This window comes from Callorhinus ursinus, unplaced genomic scaffold (genome assembly GCF_003265705.2).
Source record: "Callorhinus ursinus isolate GAN/ISIS: 27379988/994484 unplaced genomic scaffold, GSC_fseal_2.0 scaffold1, whole genome shotgun sequence".
NCBI classification, from domain to species: Eukaryota; Metazoa; Chordata; class Mammalia; order Carnivora; family Otariidae; genus Callorhinus; species Callorhinus ursinus.
In genome coordinates, this window is record NW_027397063.1 from 77,020,839 (window position 1) to 77,047,355 (window position 26,517).

The 26,517-nt window shown below is 39.3% G+C and overlaps 1 protein-coding gene across 8 annotated transcripts in view; it reads left to right on the forward strand.

Moving 5' to 3' along the window:
• PEX5L (peroxisomal biogenesis factor 5 like) overlaps nucleotides 1–26,517 on the forward strand; it is a 224,194-nt gene that overhangs the window by 141,529 nt on the left and 56,148 nt on the right. For all 8 annotated transcript variants that reach the window (XM_073896836.1, XM_073896831.1, XM_025878264.2 and 5 more), the window contains 4 exons: nucleotides 776–970; nucleotides 2,670–2,793; nucleotides 3,694–3,790; nucleotides 14,942–15,037. In XM_073896836.1, coding sequence (XP_073752937.1) covers nucleotides 776–970; nucleotides 2,670–2,793; nucleotides 3,694–3,790; nucleotides 14,942–15,037 — 512 coding nt within the window. The remainder of the gene's footprint in view (nucleotides 1–775; nucleotides 971–2,669; nucleotides 2,794–3,693; nucleotides 3,791–14,941; nucleotides 15,038–26,517) is intronic.

Below are 26,517 nucleotides of genomic sequence, written 5' to 3' on the forward strand. Positions count from 1 at the left end.
TAATGTCCTCCATGCTGTTTCTTATGTTCCACATATGAGTGAAACCATATGATAATTGTCTTTCTCTGCTTGACTTATTTCACTTAGCATAATCCCCTCCAGTTCCATCCATGTCCGTGCAAATGGTGGGTATTCATCCTTTCTGATGGCTGAGTAATATTCCATTGTATATATGGACCACATCTTCTTTACCCATTCGAAATGGGCAGAAAACATGAACAGACACTTCTTCGAAGAAGACATACAAATGGCTAATAGACACATGAAAAAATGTTCAACATCATTAGCCATCAGGGAAATTTCAAATCAAAACCACACTGAGATACCACCTAACACCAGTTAGAATGGCAAAAATTAACAAGGCAGGAAACAACAAATGTTGGAGAGGATGTGGAGAAAGGGAAACCCTCTTACACTGTTGGTGGGAATGCAAGATGGTGCAGCCACTTTGGAAAACAGTATGGAGGAGGTTCCTCAAAAAGTTAAAAATAGAGCTACCCTATGACCCAGCAATTGCACTACTGGGTATTTACCCCAAAGATACAGAGGTAGTAAAAAGAAGGGGCACGTACCCCCCAGTGTTCATAGCAGCAATGTCCACAATAGCCAAACTGTGGAAGGAACTGAGATGCCTTTCAACAGACAAATGGGTAATTTGATACTTCTAACCTACACTACAACCACAAAATCCTTCAGCACCCAACTGAAACTTATTTTTAAAAAATAACTTCAGAGCAGTGAGTGAGTTTATCTTAACCTTTTCCATCTCTGATAGTATTGACCACAGGCTTAGATCTCCTTGACCTGAGTGAACCCGTCTCTCAAACCCAAACCAAAGCCAAGAAGTTGGAGGCCTCATCAAAAACCTCATCCCTCAAGAAAAAGGCTGATGGATCTGATCTCATCAGTGCAGATGCTGAGCAGAGAGCCCAGCCTCTCCGAGGCCCAGAGACATCATCCTTAGATTTAGGTAAGGTAATAGCATATGTCAGCTGCTGCTGGCCCTTGCCTTAATACAAGGAAGTTCAACAAATGACATGAAAACCATGGGCAAAGGAGTAGAAAAGATTAATTCCATGAAGGAATATGGGCAGCGCATACTTCTTTTGTGCTTGAATTAAATAGCATTTGGGGAGCTCAGTTTTGTATAACTATGTGGGTCCATTCATTTATTTATTCAACCTACCTGTGTTGAATTCTTGACAGATGGCAGGTACCCTATGAGGCACTGGAGTTACAAGTAAGAATGAGACATGAATCTTGCTCTCTAGGAGCATTTAGTCTAGAGTGGGAGATAGCCAGTCAAGAGACAGAAAAAGAGAGAGGGATAGAACAGCTTTAACACAAGGTCCAGGAACAGCCAGCCAGAACATGTAACATGCATGGGGATATATCTGATACAAGAATAACAGCTACCATTTATTGATGGCTTATCACGTCCAGGACTATGCTACATGATTCACATGCATTAGCCCATTAATTCAGCGAAAACTTAAAATTTAAATAACTTGCCCAAGATCTCAGTTAGTATGAGGAAGACCTAGAATCTGAGCATGTTCTGATTAACTTCCAAAAGCCCATACTTTTATCTACTATCCGTCTTCCTGAGAAAGGAGAGCTTAGCTTCATCTCGTGGAACCAATCAAATTATGGTCTCCTTTCTCAGGAGAAAGAAAAGTGGCAGATAATTCAGAAAGCCAAGGGCAACATGTCCCCTCTCCCCTGCCATGTCCCTCTCCAAGACCTGTCTCTTTAGAGGAAAGCTTTATAACTATCTCCAATACTTCCTCACTATCAATGTGTTCTAGGTTTTTTTCAGTTGTACAGATGAATAATGAAATTTACACACTTATATAAGGATATATTATTAAATGCATTACAATGTAACACAATAAACTTAAAAGTGAAACTTTCATTTCTCTCCTTTTGAGAAAATGTCCTGTGAAGAAGTCATAAAAATACTTAAAGAACTTTGGAGGACACCGACTGCAAACCTATCTTTTTAGAAATGAAAAAACTGGCCCCCAAAGTTGTTTAAGTGATTTATTTACAGTCACACACCTGTTAATGAGAGCAAACCCAGCCAAATTCCTTATCTGTAAGAATTAAACCACAGGGAGAAAATGGTTCTAGCATTCTCTTGGCTTTCTCCATCACCTCCTTTCTATTCCCATTATTCATTCCCTCGTTTGATGAAAAATTAAGCAGTTTTACAGAAGCTGTGAAAAGTGTTCCATTTCCTTCTCACCTCTTTTTAACAGTGAGGTTCATCTCTTTAAACAGAATTTCTTTCTAGAAACTTGCCAGAAGTGCCTCAAAGCCACCTCCTCAGCTGGAGGCAGCTAGGATAGTACTCCATATGTTCATTCCCATGGGTTTCCATGGATTTAGACACAGAATTCAGAATGCACATAGTTCTTGAAATAAATTCAGGTAAACAATTTGATTGTTTAACTAAAAGCAATCCAATTTCTTTTACTAGGTCTCATTTTTATTTAGCTAAACATGTTTTAATTGATTTTCATGAATCTTAAAATGTTGGTGTTGGGTTTAGGAGCATCAGCTGAGTGAAGTTCACTTATATAAGACTTCTGAATCTTTATTTCTCTTCTTCTCTCTGCACCTCATAATCCACTGTCGCCATTACCCCTTTCCTATCTCCTTCACAGACATTCAAACACAACTGGAAAAATGGGATGATGTTAAGTTTCATGGAGATCGAAATAGCAAAGGGCATCCAATGGCAGAGAGAAAATCATGCTCATCTAGAACTGGATCAAAAGAACTCTTATGGTAAGATATTTTAATATCAGAAAATAGCTAATGGTGTGTCAGCTGTATGGGTATTTCTCCTGGGTGCTGAAATAGCCAATGAGTTAAGTCAATCCAAATACTTGGTGCCATATATAATTATGTATCAATGTTAATTGTTATGGCTTCTAAAACTAAGTATTTCATCTGCATTGTCAAAAATTAAGCCAGAAATGATTTGGGTAGACTCATAATTCAGTATTCAATATTTGTTCAGTATTTGTTGATAATTATTTGAATGTGTAACTGAGCTGATCAATAAAAATAGGTTCATACATGTATGTACATATATGTGCATATTCAATATATTACATGAATGGTAGTTAAAGTAAATGTTTCTGGTTACACAGGTCACCTTTTCTGACTATCTTAATCATCACTGTCAGATTAATGCACTAATTGAGAATAACCTGTGGATACCCATGAAAAAAATTGGCTACCTGAATTTTACCATGCTTTTCGAGCTTCCTAAAGGGCAGCATGTCTCATTCTTCTGTTGCCCCTTGCACATCTCCATTTATTATGACATTTCAAGTTCTATGTAAAGATCAAATCACACCAGGAACACTTTGTGAGATGCTCCCCTCCCCAAAACACAATGCTTTCAATAAAGCAGAACTGTTGGTAACAAAACTGGGATTCCATTTATTTACTGTTTGTACATAATTGAACCGAATTCTAAATCAGAGATAATTACAGTTAGCACATTGCAACCCCTTAAATTTCAAAAGTGGTCATTGTAGAAGTTATCTTTTTCATCAAAATTCTGATAAGAGCTTTGTTATCATGGCTCTCAAAGATTCAAATGAACTAGGTTTCTTGACTGGTTTTCTAGCTGAGTTTGTTTCTTGGTATGCATTGATCTTTATTCATCCCCTATAGGTCCTCAGAGCACAGATCTCAACCAGAACTAAGCAGTGGGAAAAGTGCCCTGAACTCCGAGTCGGCTTCCGAGTTGGAATTAGTGCCTCCAACACAGGTAAAAAAAAAAAGAGAGAGAGAGAGACATTCCTTAATGAACCCACCTTTTTTACTTTTTTTTTTTAATTTAGAGAGAGAGTGTGTGTGCGAGTGGGGGTGGGGGGCAGGGGGAGAAAGAGAATCCCAAGCAGGCTCCACACCCAGCAAGAAGCCCAAATGGGGGCTCGACCTCACAACCCCGAGATCATGCCTGGAGCCAAAATCAAGAGTGTGATGCCCAACCGACTGAGCCACCCAGGCATCCCAAACCCACCTTTTCTAATAGATAATTTATAGCTTAAATATTTTATTTAGATTTTCACAAAAATTTTGAAGTATTTTTCTATATTCTGTATTTCATATGCTTTCTCACTCAATAATCTGTCTCGAAGCTTGAGATAACTGATGATATATATTTTTTATACATATATATTTGGCTAGTTAACTGATGATAAATATATATATATATTTGGCTAGAACATGTCTTAATGAAATCACTATATATTTAGCACTTTTTCTTTTTTCTACCATTTACTGTTCCATCATTTTGCAATACAAAATCTCTCCTACTCCAGTATTAGCAATATTTATACAACAGGCAAACACCAAGAAGAGGAACTTACATATTAAGTGCTCATTCACATGTATGCCCTGTGGACCCAGGTGCTTACATATCAGGATCCTGACTGTCATATTAAAATAAATTTTACGTTAAGGAATAAATAATTACAGCATAAGCAGTAATGATAATACTAAGAGCAACCATTTGTGAGTAGCCACTAAGTATTAGGGACTTTACTATGTGCTTTTCATATGTTATATCTAATACTCAAATAATCCTATGAATTATTATTATACTCATTTTTTTATTTTTTTAAGATTTTATTTATTTATTTGACAGAGAGGGACACAGCGAGAGAGGGAACACAAGCAGGGGGAGCGAGAGAGGGAGAAGCAGGCTTCCCGCGGAGCAGGAAGCCCAACGTGGGGCTCGATCCCAGGACCCCGGGATCACAACCTGAGCTGAAGTCAGATGCTTAAAGACTGAGCCACCTAGGTGCCCCTATCCTCATTTTTTTAAAGATTTTGTTTATTTATTTATTTATTTATTTATTTATTTATTTATTTATTTAAGAGAGAGAGCGCAAACAGGGGAAGGGGCAGAGGGAAACAGAGGAGCAGACTTCCTGTTGAGCAGGGAGCCCGATGCGGGGCTCAATCCCAGGACCCTGGGATCATGACCTGAGCCGAAGGCAGATGCCTAACTGACTGAGCCACCCAGGCACCCCTTATTAGCCTCATTTTAAGGTCCTTTAAAAAGTTTTGGTGAAGTCAAAATCTTTTTTCTGGGGTACCCAACTAATCACTGGTGGAAGAATGGCATGAGCCAGACCTGCCTGTCCACTGCTTGACCCTCAACTCCAGTGTAACTGGCTTGTCTATAACTAATTATCTCCTTTGGGTAAGACTGTCAAGAAGGCCAAAGTCAGTCTCAATTTTTTTATTCGCTCAAACACTTTATAAGGGTACAGCCTTGATCTAAAACCACAAAGCTCTCTGAAGAAATGTGTCCACATTTATGCAGTCTACAATCTAGTTAAAAATAAGTGAGATGAAGTGAGCAAGAAAAATTTTCTTGAGTCTACTAAATCAGATATTGAAACTAAGAGAGGAGATGTGTTATCTGAGGTGAAGTAAAGGGTTAATTATGATAATAGCAAATATTACTGAGTGCTATGATAAAGTCTTCTAATACATGTTAGCTCATTTGATCCTGACAAATGTCTGTATGAGGTAAGTTTATTTATTACCCCTATTTTGTAGATGGGAAACTAAGGCACAGTGACATTAAGAAAATTGTCTATGCACCCAGAACCAGTATGTGGCATAGAGAAGGAGGACACACACAGATAGGAAATGTTGAGGAAATGGAAGTCCTCTGGAAACTTTTCTAGGCCACTAAGAGAACCGCCCCCTCTCCCCATTTCTATATTCACTGGAGAGGGGTGGACATTACTGCTCCTAGGACTCTGCTGGAAGACAAGTCAACTCACTTCCAGAACAAATAACCCTGGGAAGCTTAATGAATTGTAAATGTAGCATGAAAATATATTTTCATCCTCTGTGTTCATTCTAAATGTATCTTTTTTTTAATTGATAACATTTATTAGAGAAACATTTCTTGTTAAGTGCTTAGAGATTTAGATTCAGCTAAAGCAATTGGTACTGTTTCATAACCTGGATCCTTGGAACAATTTAATGTAGCAATAGAACATTTGTTTCTTCAGCAGGGGGAGATTTGGCACAGGTGGGCTGTTCTACACAATGCTGGAGGGGCAGAGGATCAGCTGGGGTCCTCGGTTGCTGTGGAGACCCACAATGCATTTATCTTATTATTTTCCTGCTGGTTGTCTGATTTCATCCCACCACATTGTCCTTCCACATGCCCACTGGTGTGCCTTTAAGCAAACACATCGTGCTCTGGACAATTTGTGTGAGATTCCCAATATTGTCATCCAAAACACAGTTTAAAGTGCACTGTGACAGTTCTCTGTCTAGATAAATTGTAATGAATCCTTTAGAGGGTTACCAATTATTTGTAAAGAATTTGTCACTTAATTTGCTTTTTTAAAAACATTGCATATTGAGGCACCTGGGTGACTCCATTGGTTAAGCCTCTGACTCTTGGTTTTGGCTCAGGTCGTGATCTCAGGGTCATGGGGTCGAGCCCCACGTCCGGCTCCACGCTCAGCTTGGAGTCTGCTTGATAGTCTTTATTGGTCCCCCTCTGTTCCTCCCCTTGCTCACGTTCTCTCTAAAATAAATAAGTAAAAAATTTTTTAAAAACACTACAGTATGTTTATTAAGATTTGCCTAAACTAAGAAAATTCACAATTCCCTAGTTTTAAGTCCAGCCTATGGTTTAATTAGGACAATATAATGAATTGGAAATTTAATTATTTAAAATACTAAATCACTCAAATAAAACAGCAAGAGAATAGACTGATTAATTGTAATAAAAGACAGAAAGGTGTTTTTACTGTTACAAACATACTGCCCTTAAAAATATATGATCTCTCTAGGTAGATAAGATGATGAAGGTGGTATAAAAATTCAACTTAAAACTGGCTTGCAGGGAAGCCTGGGTGGCTCAGTCGGTTAAGTGTCTGCCTGCGGCTCGGGTCATCATCCTGGGATTGAGCCCCGCATCAGGCTCCCTGCTCAGCAGGGAGTCCACTTCTCCCTCTGCCCCTTTCCCCTGCTCATGCTTGCGCTTTCTCTCTCTCAACTAAATAAATAAAATCTTTTAAAAATAAAATAAAATAAAACTGGCTTGCAAACTATTCAAGTAAACAATTTCAGCTTACCAAAACTTGTCACTGCTCCACTATCACACAGATGGCTCATGGGAAAATCAAGGAAATGTTTTCTTCTCTCTCAAGCCAACATAAACTATCTCGGGTGCAATAGGTGAGGAGCTATTTACAAGCCTTATTTAAAAATCACATTTCAAAAAAAAATCATATTTCAGAATCACAAAGAAAATGGAGTGAACTCCTGTTAGCCCATTTTCTTTTCAAGATGGAGAAAAGGAAAAATGTAGTCTAGTCCTCTTTCAAATAGTGTTTTCAATACACTAATCAGAGTGGCAGGAGATTATAATAAATCATATAATCTCTATGTACTTAAGAATAAAGTTTCTTGACACTTTTGCAACTCTGTAATTAATAGTCCCTGGAGTTAATCATTTAAAGGAATCATACAATCTGAAAAATTAGAAAACATTTGAAGAGTTGAAGAAAAACACAAGTAATGATATAAAATGAGCTTTTTCTAATATATGGGTTGAGAGAGTGGTGAGGCAAAAGCAAATGAATCCAGCTTTTGCTGGAAAGTGATGGTTCAAACATTTCTTTGTCCCGTCTGGACACTGGAAGGAAAGCTCCAAGACAGGTTCTTGCCAACCTAAGTTGGACTTAATGAGAAGGTGCAGGAACCAGGCTCTCTAGTACGTGGTCATAGTCATGCAACTCTCTGATTTTGCTGACTTTGGCACAGCAAATGATTCTTTCCATACTGTCATAATTCCATCAAGTTGGCAGCATCCCAAACCAGAACAATTGAGACTTTAAGATATAAGTGCAGATATGTTTTCTAAGTTTTTAAAGGAGCAATAAAAGAAAGGCATGCTGATACTTGGCCAATTACATACTTCATGCATATAATAGGAGGTATTTCTAAGACGTTTTTGAAATTCTCACAATAATCTTGGGAATTAATATCTCTGTTTCTCACATGAGAAATTCATCTTAGAGAGAATTAGCTAAGGGGCAGAAAAGCCAGGACTCAAATCATACCCATCAGCTTCTAAAGCCCCTGTTCTTAACCACATACCACTTCATATCGGCCTCATCAAACTTATTCACCTGAGAGAACTCACAGACCATCTATTTCCCTTCTCATTGCAAACCCTGATTAGTACTTACATTTCTAGGATTAATATGAGTTAAGTGATTTTAAAGAGTATCACTTTCTTCCAGAAACACTGTAAGATAAATTAGGACTGTTGTCAGATCTTCGGCCATACACAATTTTGTGCCTCCCCTCCCAGATTCCTTCTGAACCTCTAACTCTTTGAAATACTGATGGCTTGCATTTCATTCTATTTCAGTTCAGCAAATGTGATTGAATGTCTACTATCCACAAGCCATAAGTGAAGCAGTGAAAAGGTTAGAAAGAGGAATTCAATTATAAGAAGTATCAAGACCTTTATGTCTATTAGAAACAATTAGACAGTACACTTTCTAATACAGTTTTGCTTGTTGGAAGATAGTACAAGAGCCACATCGACATCCCTTTTCCCTTCCTGACCGTACGCAGTGGGCTACCAATGAGGAAAGAAGCAAGCAAAGACAGAAGGAAGGAGCAAAGGAAAGGCAGCAGGGCAAGAACCACGGGAAGGCAAGGAGGAAGGAAAGAAATCTGAAAGATCACTTTCAGGATAGTAGGCAATCTGCACACAGTAGGTACTCAACAAATACTTGTTGAAGTGGAAAAATAAGAGAATACTAACAAAAAGGAGAAACAACAACACTTGTCAAATTTAACAATTTGAAAGTAGTGGCTAATTAATAGTTAACTAAAAGACAGATAAAAATAAAAATAAAATGACAAGATTTTATTCTTTTATCATTTTTGAAGCTAGTTTCACAAATAATTTTTAGTTATGCATGGTAATGGACTGTCCATCTCTTTTCAAAATCAGCACTGATTTGCTTTGATGTTCTACAACATAGAATTTCATAGTAGGATGGAGATGGGAACCATATGCTACCCACCTTGCACAAAGCTCTAGGAATTTGCTCTTTGACACGTAAGGTACAACTTTTTTGTACACATTCAACAATAAATGTCTGTGGACTGATTAAGAAAAAAAAAATCATGACCCGCTCAAAGAGGCACGAGTTTATCCATACTATACAAGAATTCAACCAGTCTGCATTAACCACTAAACAAAAGTGCTCTAAACACAAATAATTTTTATTTTTTTGAAGATTTTATTTATTTATTTGACAGATAATTTTTAAATGAATTTCTAAAGTCACACCTAATAAGTGCTAACCAGAAAGATGACAAAAGCCAAATTTTATAGCACTTACTGTGTACTGAGCATTTTGTGTGTGTATTTACATGAGTTATTGTACTTGATTCTTATACAGACTCAGTAAGTGAATATACACTTTGCAGATATGAATACTGGGGATTATAGAGATTAAGTAATTTGTCCAAGGTCACCAGTTACTATTAAATCCAATCAGGATTTGGCCCTAGGCAGTCTGACTCCAAAGATTATGCTTTTAATTACCATGTTACATTGTTACCCAAAGTCTGCTAGTTGTTACATTTTTCTTTTCTATAGTTAAGCAGCACCCTTTTCCCCATCAATCTCTTCTGAAAAGATAATGAGCTTTTTAAACATGTGTTTTGGTGGGAGACCTCCAGCAGTAATGTAAAGGTAATTGTATAAGGGGTTATGAAGGACTGACATTGAGGTTAGCCAACAGAGTTATTATGCTAGGACAACCACAGCCACAAATACAGTAATTTTCAAATCATAACTTTGATCACAATCATAATTTTGAATAGAGACATTAAAACAATATTCTTGAAGTTATTCTTCTTATCTTTCGCCTAGTGCTTATCATTCAGAACAATCAACAACTGAGAGAACAAAATGCTTTCTTCTTCAGAGAATGTAATACCCTAAAATCCAATTAGCTTAAACCAATTAAAATGGCTATTTTTAAAGCCAAGGCCCTTCCAGGAGGTTGCTGTAACCGTAGAGCATTTTTCAAAATCATGCAATGAAGCAAAGAAATGCCTACATCAGAGTAGGCATTTGTGAACTCCAGAGTTCCACTTGCAAACACATGATGTCAACATCTAATCAGAAGCTCTCAGAGTGAGGTCCCTCCCTTGGCAGTATCAGCATCACCTGGGAACTCGTTAGAAATACAGATTCTGGGCCCCCACTCCCACACCTGCACCTACTGAAGCAGAAACCCCAGGTGTGGCGTGCAGCAATCTGTTTGGACGAGATTTCCAAATGCTTCTGATGCCCATTTAACGCTTGAGAACTACTAGACTAATACAGCCACTGTGATACCGTAACAGCCACGACTCAAATGTATGGCTCTAATTGTCTTGCTTACCACTCCTCCTGTTAAGTACTAAGCAATATATACAGTTCACCAGCATTGCTTATATATGGTCTCCCGTATTCCACTCTTCGCTTATAATGAAATTAGATGTTAAAAAAAAAAAAAAGTCTTGGCTGAAAGGAAGTTTGTTTTTACTATGTGTTACAATCTGTACTTCATCCTCAATCCTAAACCAGTATATCTGGGTGTGCTACTAAGTTGCTGAAAAGTTTCAGAATCTTTTCAGTGGCCTGTTACTCTTGGCTTGGAAACTGCCTTTGTTTACATTCAGTGTGTTCCTATATTTTATAACATTTATCTTAGCTTCCTTGGACAAAATAAATGGCTTTCAAATGTGAGGTAGACAACATTTGTCTTAGTAATAACTTAAGGCCTTTCTAACAATGTGGGAAATAGCACTTACCTAAATAGTAATTGTTCTACCAAAATAAAAGTTCATTTGCACAGTAAGATTCTATTTACACTTGGTGTTTTAAGTGGCAAAGAGAATATGACTGTTAAGTGTCGAATCCTGAGAGAGATTTTTGCCTCTTCTTCCTGATATATGGTGCCCTTTGCATCCTGTGATTCATAACCCACTTGGGTTGTGAAACATTGATGAAGGGAAGCCAGTGACAGTAATGGAGTTCTGTTAGGTCAGGCTTCACAGGAGAGACAGGTCGTATTTCACTGGTGAAAAGTGCCTCTAATAAAAGGAGGTGACTTGGGACAAAAATATTAGTGCTTTCTCTTTCTTCCCATGCCATTCATGGGTCATTTATGACATTATTATATAAATGCACAGTTTATTTCTTAGCATCTGTCCACATTTTTTAAAATTGATTTGTTTGTTTATTTCATTAATGAGGGAACCAGCAGGAAGACAAAAGAGCTAGTTCCAAAGTAAAGAAACAGAGATTTATGGAGCTGGCTGGGAAAGAAATGCCAAAATAAGTTTGCCAAGTTTGATACAGGATTGGTTAATTTCTACAAGACAATAAGATCATAATGCCTTTGGGGTTAACATCTCTACCAGGCTATAACATCCTAACAACTTATCAATTTTGAAAGGTTGTAAACCATCTGCCCCTTTTCTTTTTTAGAGATTTTATTTATTTATTTGAGAGAGAGAGAGCATGAGCAGGGAGGAGGGGCAGAGGCAGAGGGAGAAGCAGACTCCCTGCTGAGCAGGGAGCCCGACATGGGATTCGGTCCCAGGACCCTGAGATCATGACCTGAGCTACCCAGGCCCCCCATCTTCACCTTTATATTTGTTAATCAAATATATTGTGACCCAAGAGTGTCAGATAAGGGTTGTAGCGAGATGAATAGTGGCCTCCCGAAAAGTTATGTCCATACCCTAATCTCAGGAACCTGTGATAGTCAATCTCACTTATGTTTTTGGAGCTCCCTCTCCGCAGCCCCACCTCAGTTATCTGGGTTGGGAGAAAATAGTAGCTTTCACGGGGCCCAGAGAATAAGAGATGGTGTCTGTTCATGGTAGCCATTGAGAATGAGGCACTGATGCCTATGCAGACCTGGACACTTCCTCATCACCCTCTTCCTCTTCTGACTGCAGACACAACTCCAGAGGCCTTACGCCTGGGCTGCTAACAGGCCTAGCTCCTTACTAGGCACCCCATTAATGCATGGCTGCATTCCCCATATGCACCCCTTAATGGCTGCATGGGGAATGCAGCCAGTCCCCATCCCCAGAACCAGGACAGTAGGGCTTTGCTAACATAGACCTCTGCTGCTCCAGGCACAGGACAAAAAAACAAGTCCCCTCTCAATTTCCTATAAACTCTCCTTAGCCTCCTGGGCTAACCAAGAAACCTTGACTGAGAACACATAGCTACCTTCTGGGAGTAGGGAAGAGGAATACCTTTAATTCATCAATTCATATATTCCCCAACAGCATATTTTCAACAAATATTTACTGTTTATGTAGCAGCTACTATTTATAGGACATACCAGGGATACAGCAGTGAATACATCAAGGGGGAGGAAACATAAATTAATCTTTCAATAAATTAACCTTCTTTGTTCATTAATGCAAAACACAGTCTGTTATTTGTGTTCAGAAGGGTTCATAACAATTACTTCATTATTGTTTTCAGCCCACAATATTCTTGAGGGCTTCTTGGTTGACACCCTCAACCATGCATGAACCTCTGAGAGAGAGCTTTTCTAGATTTTGCATCTTCCTGAAATGGCCAGTGGAGCATAGCGTCCTATGAGAGGCAGTATAGTGCAGTGGTTATGAACACGGCCCAGAAGCATCAGCCCTACCACTGACTAGCTGTGTGGTGTTCAGAAAGTTAATTAGCTGTCTGTGCCTCAATGTCATGGACTTGATGGTAATAACCTACTTCACAGGTTGTTGAAAAGACAAAGTGAGTTATAGTCCCTAAAGGACTTGAAACAGCATCTGGCATGTAGTGAGCCCTGGTATATAAGGGGCTGGGGGTCCACTTGAGGACCAGTAATGATGGAGAAAAAAATGAAAAGCAGCTGAGCTGTATAGATGGTAAGTCCTGAGTGAAGGCCAAAGTTTTGCTATAGAACAGTGGTTTTCAAATATGGCTGCTTTTCAAAATCACCAAATGAGCTTTTCTTTTCTTTTTTTTTTAATTTTATTTATTCATTTGAGGGAGAGAGAGAGAGAGAGAGAGCACAAGCAGGGGGAGTGGCAGGCAGAGGGAGAAGCAGACTCCCTGCAGAGCTGGGAGTCCAACTCCGGACTCGATCCCAGGACCTGGAGATCATGACCTGAGCTGAAGGCAGACGCTTAACCACCTGAGCCACCCAGATGCCCCCCAAAGAGCTTTGCAAACATTTAATGCCCAGGCCCTACCCCCAGAAATTCTTCAACTGGTCTAGAGTGGGGCCCAGGCCTGCTCAAGTAATTCCCACAGAAGCCGAGGTTGAGCATCCCTAAAGGAGAGCAATCTAACACATGGATAAAAGGCGATAAAAGGGCAGAGGGGGGCTTCACTCCACAAGCCTCCCTCATCCTGCTCCCCAAGGTCTGGCTGACTTATCAGTGCAATTCCTCATCCTGCAGTCTAGAGACATCCTTAGGGCACACATCACCTGTCAGGCCCTGGGCGAGGTATAGGGGAGAACAAAAGTTACCAGACAAAATCCAACCCTTATGGATCACACAGTGTAGCAAAAAGATAGACAAGAAAAGAAGCAATTATATGGAGAAAAATCACAAACACCACGACTGCTCACGGAGAGAGGTCTGAACCAACTACAGTATATACTTACTAGGAAGTCCCTGGGAAAGGATGAGGAAGATCTATAAAAACTGTGGAACCTCTCCAAGATATATTGTTGAATGGATAAAAGTAAGCTACAGAATAGCATACCATTTATGTGTCGAAAATTTTTGAAACACACTATTATCTAGGGTACATAAATATATACACAACTGAAAAGGAGAAGTTCTAGAGGTTTACCCCTTATTTTCCATGATTACTTTTTTTCAAAAAGAATGCATTTAGTGTTTGTGAAATTAAAAATGAATAACTTTTTTTTTTTAATTCCAGCAGACTCTTGGTGGGACTGGTCTTCTGGAATATTTGCCTTTAGCTTAAGTTAAAATGTATATCAGGTTGCCTGTTGATTGTGACAAACCAGTCAGCATTATCAAACATGAGTTTATCTAAGTGACTACTATTTAGCAGCACAATGTCCTGAGGAAACGGGCATGAGACAGATGTGTGGTAATGGAGGGAAGGCAAAGGAAAGAGAATTCAGCATGAGGATCTGCTGTGTATATAAGGAAAGGGCCTAGCAGCCGCCTCCCAACTCTGCAGCTTGCAGTTTGACCTGAGCTTAGTCCTCCTAACAAGGTGGAAGCTTGAATATCAGTTCCTAGGTCGAGGCTTCGAATGGAGATTCTCCATCTTAGCTGCATATTAGAATCCTCTGGGGAGAACTTACTAAAAAATCAATGCCTGGAACCATGAGCAACTAAAGTAAGCTCTTTGGGAGGCTGGGCCTGGGTTTTTTGTTGTTTTTTTTAAAGATTTTATTTATTTTTTTGTCAGAGAGAGAGCGCACAAGGGGGAGCGGCAGGCAGAGCAGGTAGAGGGAGAAGCAGGCTCTCTGCCAAGCAAGGAGCCTGATATGGGACTCAATCCCAGGACCCTGGGATCATGACCTGAGCCGAAGGCAGACGCTTAACCGACTGAGCCACCCAGGCGTCCCTGGGCCTGGGTTTTGGTTTGAACATAACTGGGGCTGAGACACACTCTTAGAAGAATCATGCATGCATGCTCACACACATTTTGGCACCATCCCAGTTTGGACAACATCATGTTTGCAAAGTACTCCAAAAATAACATCCTTTGCAGATGCTTCTTGAACTCTAGGGAAATATGAGAAAGGGAAAAATATTTGGATTTTTGTGTTCTGTGATTCTGGTAGTGTAACAGCATGTGTTTGGTTTATTTCAGGCTCGACTGACCAAAGAACAGCGCTGGGGAAGTGCATTACTTTCCAGAAACCACTCCTTAGAAGAAGAATTTGAAAGGGCAAAAGCAGCAGTGGAGGTAACTTTTCTTTTTAAATTATTTTCCTGTTTCATGTTTCTGGAAGTGGAATTCAAAAACAGAAACTTCCACAGGATAACATATGAAATGAGTCTTAATTTATAGACATGAAATAACCATGATAATGATTGTTAGAATGAGATTTGTTACCAGAGAATTTTTGACTTGCTGCCAGGGGTGATTAATAGATGTTAAATCCTCTGCCAGTTCTGTGATGGATTTGCAATTTGTCTGGAATCCTGGCTCAGAAAGATCTGAGCCTCCTCCAGGTTCCATGATGAACCCATGCTATGCATTTGCTATGCCTCTGTGAGGCCAACGTTCATGCCTGACATTTTTCTCTCTCTAGCATCCAGCATAACGCCTGAAACACAGAAGGTCATGCTGCTCCTGAAATACGCATTTTCCTGAGTGGGATAAAAAGCATGGCTGATATATTCTAGCCCATCCTAACTTGAGCCATAATTTTTTTACTGTTAACAGTGTCCAAAACAATGACAATGTTGATAAATCAAATTAAATACTTAATCTGAACATTAATTTCCTTATTTAGCCTTCTAAAAAGATCCATTCGTGGTTGGAATCACAAAGAGTACATCACAGATGCCATCTATCGTACTCCTCAAAGCTTTGCTAGATTGCTACTTTTCACCAAACCCAAGTATGAGCTTGTTAGGACCTCCAGTTCTATCACTAATATGAAATCTCGAAGATTGAAAGTATTCCTGTGATACGGTTCATTTATGTGGCTGTCTTGCCACTAGGATTTGGATAAAATTATTATACTGTGAGCAGTCTTTCAGTAGCTCCCTACTTGAAGTGCAATTAAGTCACATTTGCAGTTTCATATTAAAAGGGTTCTTTATATTCTAGAAATTATTCTAGCCATAATTTCATATCATCATTCAGCAATCCAGTAAGAAAACAGCTTTATCTCATCACAATACAATCCACCCAAATTTCTTCTTTTAATTTTATCCTTTTTTAGTTTAAAAAAAATTAATGCATTAGTGTTCTTGAATGTAATCAACTGATATATTTGATTGAGACCAGCTGAGTTCAATCAACTTGTTCAACAACACGGAACCTGTAACCGAATTTATCTTAAATGTAGATTTTTCCAGACTTCAGAGCTAACTTAAATTCATCTTTTGAACTCCTACTATGTGTGGCACACTGAATTATCACTAAATAGAAGATGATTTAGAATCCTAGAATCTTGAATCAGTAAAGACATTAGAATTTATCTGGTTCCAGAAACACAATGGGTTCAGTCTCAGACGACTTAATTACAAAGTAACGTATCAACAAGGAAAAAAATTATTCATTTATCTGTGTGTGTGTATACATATATTCATAAAATCATTTAATCTTAGTTTTGGTGGAGGCCTTAGAAGTCATCTATCCCAACCAGGCATATAAAATAAAATGTGTTTTCTTTTCAAACGTACTTGATAAATTATTTATTCAAACATACCCTGTTTCTACTTGAATACCTCAAATTAGTGGCAACTTCTTTTCAAGAAAAACCTGCTTCTCTTTTGGACAGTCCTAACTATTAAAAAGCTCTTCCCTATATTATGCTAACATTGGCCTACCAGCAACTTCCAGTTTTCCTTAGTCTTGGCTTTGCTCCCTCTGGAACAAGGCAGAATTAGAATCCTTGGAGGCTATAAGTTACTTCAAGTAGTCATTCATTCAACAAACAATACTGGCCGTCTGCACATGCTGACTGCCGCACCAGGTACCAGAGACAACGAAATGAGCCAACCCTGCCTAGCTGTCTAATAGCATGGACCCGAGGACCAGCTTGGACAAATCACTTGCTCCATCTACTTTAGTTTCCTCATCTGTAAGATGAGGGGCTTGCATTTCTAATATACTAAAACCCTTTGAGTTTATGGCTTCAAGTGAAATGAATAGGAAGTACAGAATTCTCAACAGATCAGAAAATTGTAAGCAAAACGGCTCATCGGCAAGCCTAGAACTGAGAAGCTTCCTTAGGGAATGAGGGAGGATATTCCTGACCAGAAGGTAGGAACAGATGCAGAGAAAAAAGGCAGGGGGTAAAGGCGAGTATTTCTAAGCTGATGGGAAATCAGACCTACAAAACTGCACATGTTTGTGGACTATTTACTTCCCAACATTATTCTTATCCAAAGGTATAATCTAATTCCCAGTGGAAGATAGGATGAAATGCACCCAAGTACACCTTTATAAGCCACTCCTTACAATTTATCCTAGAGAAATAATCAGGAAAGTTTATAGTATTTTTTTAAATAGTGAAAATTTGGAAACAGCCCCACTGTCCCATAACAGAGAATTAGCTGAATTATATCTAAGAAAATGCTGTATAACCATTAAAAACTACATTATAGAAAAATATTTAAGATCATGTAAAAATGTCTAGGGATGATTGGAATAAGAATATATTTACTGACAGTCTCACAGTATGGTCCCAACTTTGTAAAATGATAATGGCATAGTACCTAACATGTTAAAAATACATACAGCGTACCAATCAGGAGCATTATATGGATGATCTTATTTAATCTTCATAGTAGTCCTATGAAGAAGGTAACATTACTATTCCCATTTTGCAGATAAGAAGACTGAGGCTTAAAGAGATTTCAGTTATGTGGCATTTTATAAGCAATTAAGATTGATTGAAAAATGAGTAGCACTCATTTAGCAAGTTTCAAAGCCATGATATTCAGCCAGACTCCAGAGCCCATTTACTTCTGAATCACTGCACTACATTAAACATAAAGAAAATCTATGCCCAAATGTTGACAGTACTTATATCAGCTGGCTGGCTTTGGAGTGGTCTTATTTCTTCCATTAGCTTATCTGTATTTTCCAAATGTTCCATCATAAACATGTGTTATGTTGGTAATCAAGGAGAAAGTGGTAAGTTATAGACGCTGTAGTGGGATATAAAATTCTTAAAAGAACTCAAAGTGCCTCATTCTTCACTTCAAAACAAGTAAAGAATGGTGCTGCAGATTGGCCTCATTAGAGATGGTTCTAAACACTAGTAAGACTCAGATGAAAATCATGCCTGGAGCATGGAGAGTTTTTCCCAAAGCCTCTTGCTTGTATTTTTATATCATCTGATTCCGGTATTCCTTCTATCTCACATTTTATTCCATTTTTAAGTCCTATTTTATTTTTTGGTCACCATCCTGCCTCTTGACCTGATGCCTGGTCCCGTTTCCAACTCCTTCTGCTCCTCAGCCCCCTCATGAGCCCCAGCGGCATTGCGATTCTCTCTCGTCCTCTCCCAGGACGACCTCCTTGCCCACTGTCCCTGCTCTGTCTTCTGCAGGGACATGCTTCCCCCAGATCTTCACATGGCAGGTTCCTTCTTGTCATCCAAATTTTAGCTTGAGTGCCACTGCTCCGGAAAAGCCGAACCTGGCCACCCGGTTGCCGTCAGAGCACCTAGAGTTCTTTCATCCTTATATTTATCGCTGGGTCTTTTCCTGTTTGTTTTTATTTGTCTGTTTGTTGTCCGTCTTTTTACTTTAAAAGGTAATTTCCCTAAGAAAGGGGGCCTTGTCTCTTATTCACCACTGTACCCCAATATCTAGAACAATATCTGGTACCTTTGAGTATTCAGTAAATATTTGTGGAATTAATGGCTAGCTGGCTGATTGTTAATCACCTAATATGGGCAGCACTTCTTTCTCTCTGTTGTTGCATATAAAGTGCCATATCACCTCCTAATATTTAGTATTTACATGTTCCTGGTTGATGGAAACAGTTCTGTCTGTGGCATACAGATTTCTGCCAGGGGCTATGCAGAGATGTCCTCTGTGTTTGTCTTGGTCTCAACATCAGTCAGTGGGACATATTTAGAACAATGCAGGTAGCACCCACCAGTCCTTGCCACCGAGTAATACTACACATGTTTTATATTTTACATGGCATGAACTAGTTTTTACATATACTACATAATCCCTGACAATACACAATTCAACTAATGTTTGTGCTAAAATGCCCTAAAATACAGTCTCTTCTACGAGAGAAAAGACAACTAATGCCACACGCACGTTTATTGCATAGCTTCACTGAGCTGGGAACCTGTTAACGTACAAAGGCTGACATTGCTCAGGCTCAAGTGGAACTGTTAGATCTAGTGAGGATTTGTAGGGGGTAGCTTTTGCCTCTATATCTTACATTTTATTGAAAAATCACTGAAAATTCACCTCTGCTCAAAATATTGTAATTTTAGGACAAATAACCAAATATTCCCATTCTAGGCTTTAAAAAAAAAATCCCCCCTGAACAAAAAGGGAAAGGAGCTTACTCTGTGCTTCCTCTTGGATTTTCTTTCTAGTCAGCATCCTAAACGCTCTGTCAGCTACAGCAGTTCCCTAGGAAGGATGCACAAGGAGTCTCAGAAGTGGGAAGCAGGGAAGGAGCCCTGGGAGCTCAGTGAGGCCTGAAGCTGCCTCCCAGGAATGGAGGTCCCTAGAGAGAACTGTGTTGCATCTGCGGAGGAGAGAGAAGGTCACGTGGGCAGTCAGCACACCTGCTACCACATTCGAAAAATACATCCTTTATCACTGTTAGCAAGGCAGGAAAGAGCCAGCATCTGGTAGTATTGTATTTAGCTAGTTAGTCTCTCTAGGTGCCTCAGCCTTCAGGTTAACTGGATTTAACAACAAATTTATCAGACATGTTTATGAAGCTCCTTCTATGGGCTGGATGCTAGGAATAGAAAATTGAATAAGACAGCCTCTGCCCTTAAAGAGCTAGAAGAATCACAAGTATATGCACACAGCTCCGGGGATCGTGCAAGTGGAGCTTATCACGTGTCACAGTTACTGTGGGCTTACATGCCATCTCCACACTAGACTTTGACCTCTTCACACGCAGGACCGGGTCGCATCCTTCTTTGTGCTCTCAGCACTTTTCAGAGTCTGGTGCAGAGCAAGCCCCACAAATGTTTGCTGGATAAATAAAGGGACAAAGTAGGAACTGATTCCTCCAATGCATCTATTCCACAAACGTCTCTTCTTTAACGGTGCTTAAGAAATATCACAACCTTCCTAACAGAAAGAAGATGAACTTGTGTCCCTGAAACCAAAGTCACGTTTCACTTGGCTCCAATGCTATTATAATGCTTGTGGTGTGCATTTTAATCAACGTTTTCACAGCTCTACTTATACCCAAAGGGAAATCTTCTTGTGAGCAAATTTTGAATGAAGAAAAATGAAGATGCATAGACAAAGGGAAGTACAGTGGTCAGAACCAAGAAAAAGAGCAGGAAGTATAATTTTAAATCCTTTTGGCTAATTGAGTCTATTAAATTCTACTAAAACCTCTAAATTCTAGAGCTCTGGTTTATCCCCAGACCCCGATTCTCTTCCCGTTGAGCCTCACTTGTGATATTGCTTGTGGAGTTTAAAACGTCCACAAATTCTTTGATATTCCCTTCGAAATGTGGAGCTTAGTTCTCCTCCCCTTGAGTGTGGGCTAGGCTTAGTGATTCACTTTTAATAAGTAGAATAAAGTGGGGGCACCTGGGTGGTGCAGTCAGTTGAGCGTCCCACTCTTGGTCATGATCTCAGGGGTGTGAGATAGAGCCCCACTCCGGCTCTGCACTCAGCACGGAGTCTGCTTATGTTTCTCCTTCCCTCTCCCTCTGCCCCTTCCCCCTGTGCACTCATGCATTCTCCATCTCTCTCCCTCTCTCTCTCTAATAAATAAATCTTTAAAAAAATAAAATAAACAGTATAAGTGGAAGTCATGGTGTGTAACTTTAAAGATTAGGTCATAAAAAGAACAGTGGCCCCTTCCTTGTTCTCTCTCGTGGCTCGCTTGTCCTGGAGGAAATCCAGCTGCCATGTCATGAGAGCCCTTAGCAGGTGAGGAACCACGCATTCTACCAACAGCCAGGGAGAACCTGAGGCCTCCTGTCAACAGCCACGTGTGTGAGCCATCTTGTAAGCGGATCCCCTGCAAACCCCATTAAGCCTTGGGATGACTGCAGGCTGGGCCTGCAGCTTAATTCCAACTTCAGGAGAGACCCCAAGTAAGAATCACCCAGCTAAGCTATTCCCAAATGCCTGACCTTCAGAAACTGTATGGCATAGTAAATGTCTGGTTGTTTGTTTTTTTTTAAGTTGGTATTAATTTAATAACTCATATCGTGCTAACTGGTCAAAAAAACAGAATTGGAAAACCCACCTTGTCAAATGATTCAAATTCTCTATATGGACATTGTGAATGTTGAGAAAACAAGAAAGGTTGAAATTCCTCATACGTGAATATGTCTTCAGTTGGTTTATCGACTTCCAAACTTGGTTTTATTTCTCTTTTCTGAATGATGTACCCCTTTCCACTGAAGTTGGATGTTGTTTTCATATAGTCTTCTGCTTGCTGCAGACAAACAAGTACTTTTTCAATATCTTTGCTTTCCAATTTTTCATCCACTTTGACATTTCCAGAGAATCCATTTTCTATAAGACAGTGTTCAGTGAGAGCTGGTCCATAGGGAAGTAATGGGTTAAGAACTCTCTTCAATAATTCACCCTTAGGTGCACTGGCTATTATTTCAGTCAATCTTTCCAAGGTAAGCAAAGGCTCCGCAGCTCTAACATGATCGACTGGATAGTGTTCACGAACAGCGAATTTAACATCATCTGACTCATCAGTTCGAAATATCAGGATATTCAAAATTAGGTACTCATAATCTGTAAGAACAATGTTCCCCCTATCATAGAGCTCAATGATTAGGTGATAAGCAGCTTCATCACTTCCAAATTGAAAATCTACAATTCTATCCACACCAAGCTGTTTTGCACTGACCAATCGCCGACTCTTCAAATGTTTTCGGCACTTCATGGCAAAACTAGATGGCATCATATTCTTAGGCCACTCAAATTCTGTTGTGTGAATTCGTATGCCAGATTCAAGTAAAAGTGTAGCTTTAAAGTCTGGTTTTTGAAGACGAATAAGATAGGTCTTATTATTCACATCATAAACATTGTTTACTCTCATTCCTGTTAAGCTAGCATTCAGCTCCGCTAGTACCGCGCGGAGGTCAATGGTGCTAAAGCGAGTTTTCATGGCGAGGTCTGAGTGTCGCTGCCACAGTTTCCTCCACTGACTGCCTGACTCAACCAAATGTCTGGTTGTTTTAAAGTTGCTGTGTGTTGGGGTAGTTTGCTAAGGGGATAGATAATTATTGCATTGCCCTACTCCTCCAAGCCTCGTTCTAGTCCATACTCTTTGCCTCATCTCCATCCCCAATGCATCTTGGTTCTTCAAAAATGGAAGCATTACCCTTGTAGCATAGAAAGAAGGTATTCATTCACCCTAGAATGTAGTTTTTCAGAGTCTGGTGCAGACCACAACCCTCCCATTTCTACCAGTCCTCCCATTTTTTACCAGTCCTCAACTTATCTTCCCCAATCACCAAAGGAGTATGAACAAAGACCTTTTTGTGACAGTCCACATTCCTTAGGGATATATTCATCCCTTCACCGAGGGCCTGGTCAGCATCTTGCCTTTTCTTCTTCACAGTGCAGAGACCTCCCTTTATGACAAGCCGCATTTTTCCATTTCTATATCCTAACACAAAGGACACAGCCCTCAAGGTAACTTCTCTTCAGACTTTGGGCTACCTTTCTTCCAGCAGTGCTTTATGATAAATTACAGGCAAATTGGTAATTACTGTTTAAGAACATAAATAGTTAAAGACTTTAATGCTAACTTGTATTCCTTGTTCTAGAAACATGGGTGACCTTCTTTATCTCTCTGCTAAGTTTAACTAGGAGATGCCATATTCAAAACAACTCAACAGCTAAATCCAGTTCTAGTGGTGTAAGCTAAAAAGGTCTTTCCATATAGTTTTGTTTTCACCTGAAGTTATTCTGTGTGTATGTACCGTAGATCTGATAGGCACCTCCGAAACAGTAAATGATTGAAGGAAATTGGAGACCATTCTCAAACTGTTTTTATTAACATAAAATTATGTAAGACATTGCTGACTTGGGGGCTGTTCCACCATGAAGATGATCCGCCTCTACCACACCCTCGTACTTCCTTTTGCTTTGTATGACAGTGTCAGCTCTTTGAAGTCTGTAGAGGAGATTAATGGATCAAACACTACTTAAATCATTCTGACTTAGATTTGGTATCCAGAAAAGAGATACTCTTTTGAAAATATCTGAAAGCATTGTTTGGACAACATTGAAGGAATCTTGAGATTAACTGCCAGGATACAGATTTCCCAACGCTTACAATGTCATGTTAGCTAACAGGCTTCCCATGTCAAACTGTAGATAGATTACATAGAGATTAGATGTATTCTGCAAACTTAGTATACTGTGCATTGGGAAACTGGCCAAAGTTCCTGTTTTCTCATACTGATTCAATTTCCTTTCATTTTAAACAAACAAAAGTTGATTCCAAAACAATATAAAGCATAGATAAGAATTATTGCAGAGTGACTTGTGATAAACCCTCATAGGTGATATGGATGAAAATATAAAGAGGTGTAAGATGGTCTTAAATAAATTTATGGGTAAATGATCTATTTAAAGGAAGAGAGTTATTTAGAGTCTGGCTCTAATTTTTTAAAGTTAGTGCTATGAATAGTTACCATATTCTTTCACTGTTCCTTGATATCCACTGTGTAAATACCAAACTAATAAAATCTTTGACTTGACACATTCTAACAAAACTTTGGTTATCCCCAGATTGGTCTTCTAGACCATTATATTTGTAGACAAGCTCCAGACCAAAAAAGGAGCTTGGATAAATTCTCCTAACTTCAAATCAGAGAAATATAGGATCTGCATTCTGGACATGATCTCATCAACATTACTGAGCAAATTAGTGCATAAGAAAGTGAACATGAAAAGATAGAAACTCCATCTGAGCCAGCCTGAGCGGTTACAGACTGCTCTGTACTCTGAACATTGACAAGACATGGACAATAATTTTATCCCTTCCTCTTCAAAGAGATTCTCTAAAGATCAGTGAGACTATAGTTGAAAGTAATTTAAACAATTTGTTGGAAGGCTCTGTACCCAGGAATCACATGTTAAACTTACATGAAAAAGCTGAGGAAGCATAATAATGTATATGTGAAAAGTCTCAAACTGGACATGGGTCTTGGTTCTAATCCTGCCAACATCTTACCATTTGGGCCCCAGCTTTCTCATCAGTAAAATGAGAGGTTTGAATTTTATTGAGGTTTTATGTACTTGGTCTCTAAGATTAGGTGGAAAATGGATGAGCATTTTAATAATTGTGCATTTATTTTAATATACATTAGAAAAATATAACTAGAACTTCAAAGTGATGATTTCATGGATATAATTTAGGCAAGGCTAGAGTAGACTTGGCCTATTTAAGTAAAAGAGCTGTATCAATTACAAGATATATTAAGTAAGTAATGATAGAATATGGAAATGACTGTAGTTACTACAATCAAATGACTTAAATTTAAGAAATACTGGGATTGATGATTGTGAGGTCCAGTATTAGTTAGGGTAATACTAATAGCTGTAAAATATTCCCCAAAATGCAATTGCACAAACAAAATAGCTTATTTCTTCAGTTAAAAATTAAAATACCAAACTAGCAGGCAACTCTGCTCCATGCCATCATTCAGAGACCCAGGTTCCTTGCAGCTTGTTTCTCCCCAGTTCCTTAGGGTGTTATCCTCACCTGCATGGTCAAAGCCAAGTTGCAAGTGTCTTCTTGCTCCACCCCAAAGAGACTTTGGAGGAGGCAGGCCCACCTTCCTAAAAGCTCCAGCCCAGATCTCATCTGCTCACATTCCATTAGCTGGAGCTGAGTCAGACACATTACATCACCACCACCTCTCATTCCCCGAACTGCAAGGGAGGCCAGGAAGTGCCCACAGTTCTATCACCACAGAAGAAAGGAGAGGGTGTTTTGACTGACAGCTAGCAGTCTCTGCCACAGGAACCTTCCAGGTCTGATATTTGTAGGAAAATTAGAACACCTCTCCCTCTTCTCTCTCTCTGTCTCTCTGCCTTTGTCTGTCTGTTTCTCTCCCTCCTTTCCTCCCTCCCCCTCCCTCTCTTTCTCTCTGTCTTCTGGATTTCTTTTACTTTTAGGGGCAGTCATTAAATAACTTTCTAAGAACTTTTTTTCCCTAAGAAGAATAATGTAATTCTATTTCTCTGGAATATTCAAAACCCCATTTCTTGAATAACAATGCTGTCCCATATAAACCAATCATCAGTATTCTATAAAACATCCTATAATGTTGGGGCACCTAGGTGACTCAGTCGTTAAGCTTCTGCCTTTGGCTCAGGTCATGGTCCCAGGGTCCTGGGATCAAGCCCCACATCGGGCTCCTTGCTTAACGGGTAGCCTGCTTCTCCCTCTCCCACTCCCCCTGCTTGTGTTCCCTCTCTCGCCGTGTCTCTCTCTCTGTCAAGTAAATAAAATCTTTAAAAAAAAATCCTGTAATGTTGAATATTATTATTCCCAGTTGATTGAAAAGGAATAAAAATAAGATCTGTAGGTTAAAATCTTATTTTTGTCAAATAATGGAAGTCAGGGATTAAAATAGGTCTGTCTTTAGTTCTATATTTAAGTCAGGAGAGTTATCTGCCCATTTTGGTTTTGAAAGACTTTTTATAAAATAAAATCTAAATCCTGAATGATGAAAGACATCTCTTTTCTGATGACACTTAAGCTGTGCATTGGTTTAATAAGTAGAACATCAACCATACAGAGTTCAGGGGAGAATCAGTAAACTTGCTGTGAGCAAAGTGACATCTTGAATTTCTTTTATTCATTTGATTAAAGTATATAATATATCTTATAATGCTGGATACATAGTTGATGTTCAGTGGCTCAGTTGGTTAGGCATCTGCCTTTGGCTCAGGGCATGATCCCAAGGTCCTGGGATCAAGCCCCACTTCAGGCTGTCTGCTCAGTGGAGCGCCTGCTTCTCCCTTTCCCTCTGCCCCTCCCCCCACCCCACTCGTGCTCTCTCTCTCACTCTGTCTCAAATAAATAAATAAAATCTTTATAAATACATACATACATACGTACCTCCTAATGATTAAGAAAGAAGTCTTTTTTCATGAAGGTAGCCAGTTCTATGTCTTCTATCCAAATGACCAATCATCAGTCTCTTAGATCTTGCATTAGTCATGGTTCTCCAAAGAAACAGAATCAGTAGGATATATAAAGATAAAGGAAGAGAGAGAATGATTTATTATAAAGAATTGGCTCACACGCATATGGAGGCTAGAAGTCCCACAATCTGCTGTCTGTAAGCTGGAGACCCAGGAACCCCGGTGGTGGAGCTCCAGTCCAAATCCAAAGACCTAGGGACCAGAAGAGCTGATGGTGTAAGTCCTGTCTAAGGACAGGAAAAGACCAATGTCTTTCGGTCTCATTCAGACAAGCAGAGGGAAGAATTCTCCCTTCCTTGGCCTTTTTGTTCTATTCAGACCCTCAACAGATTAATAAAT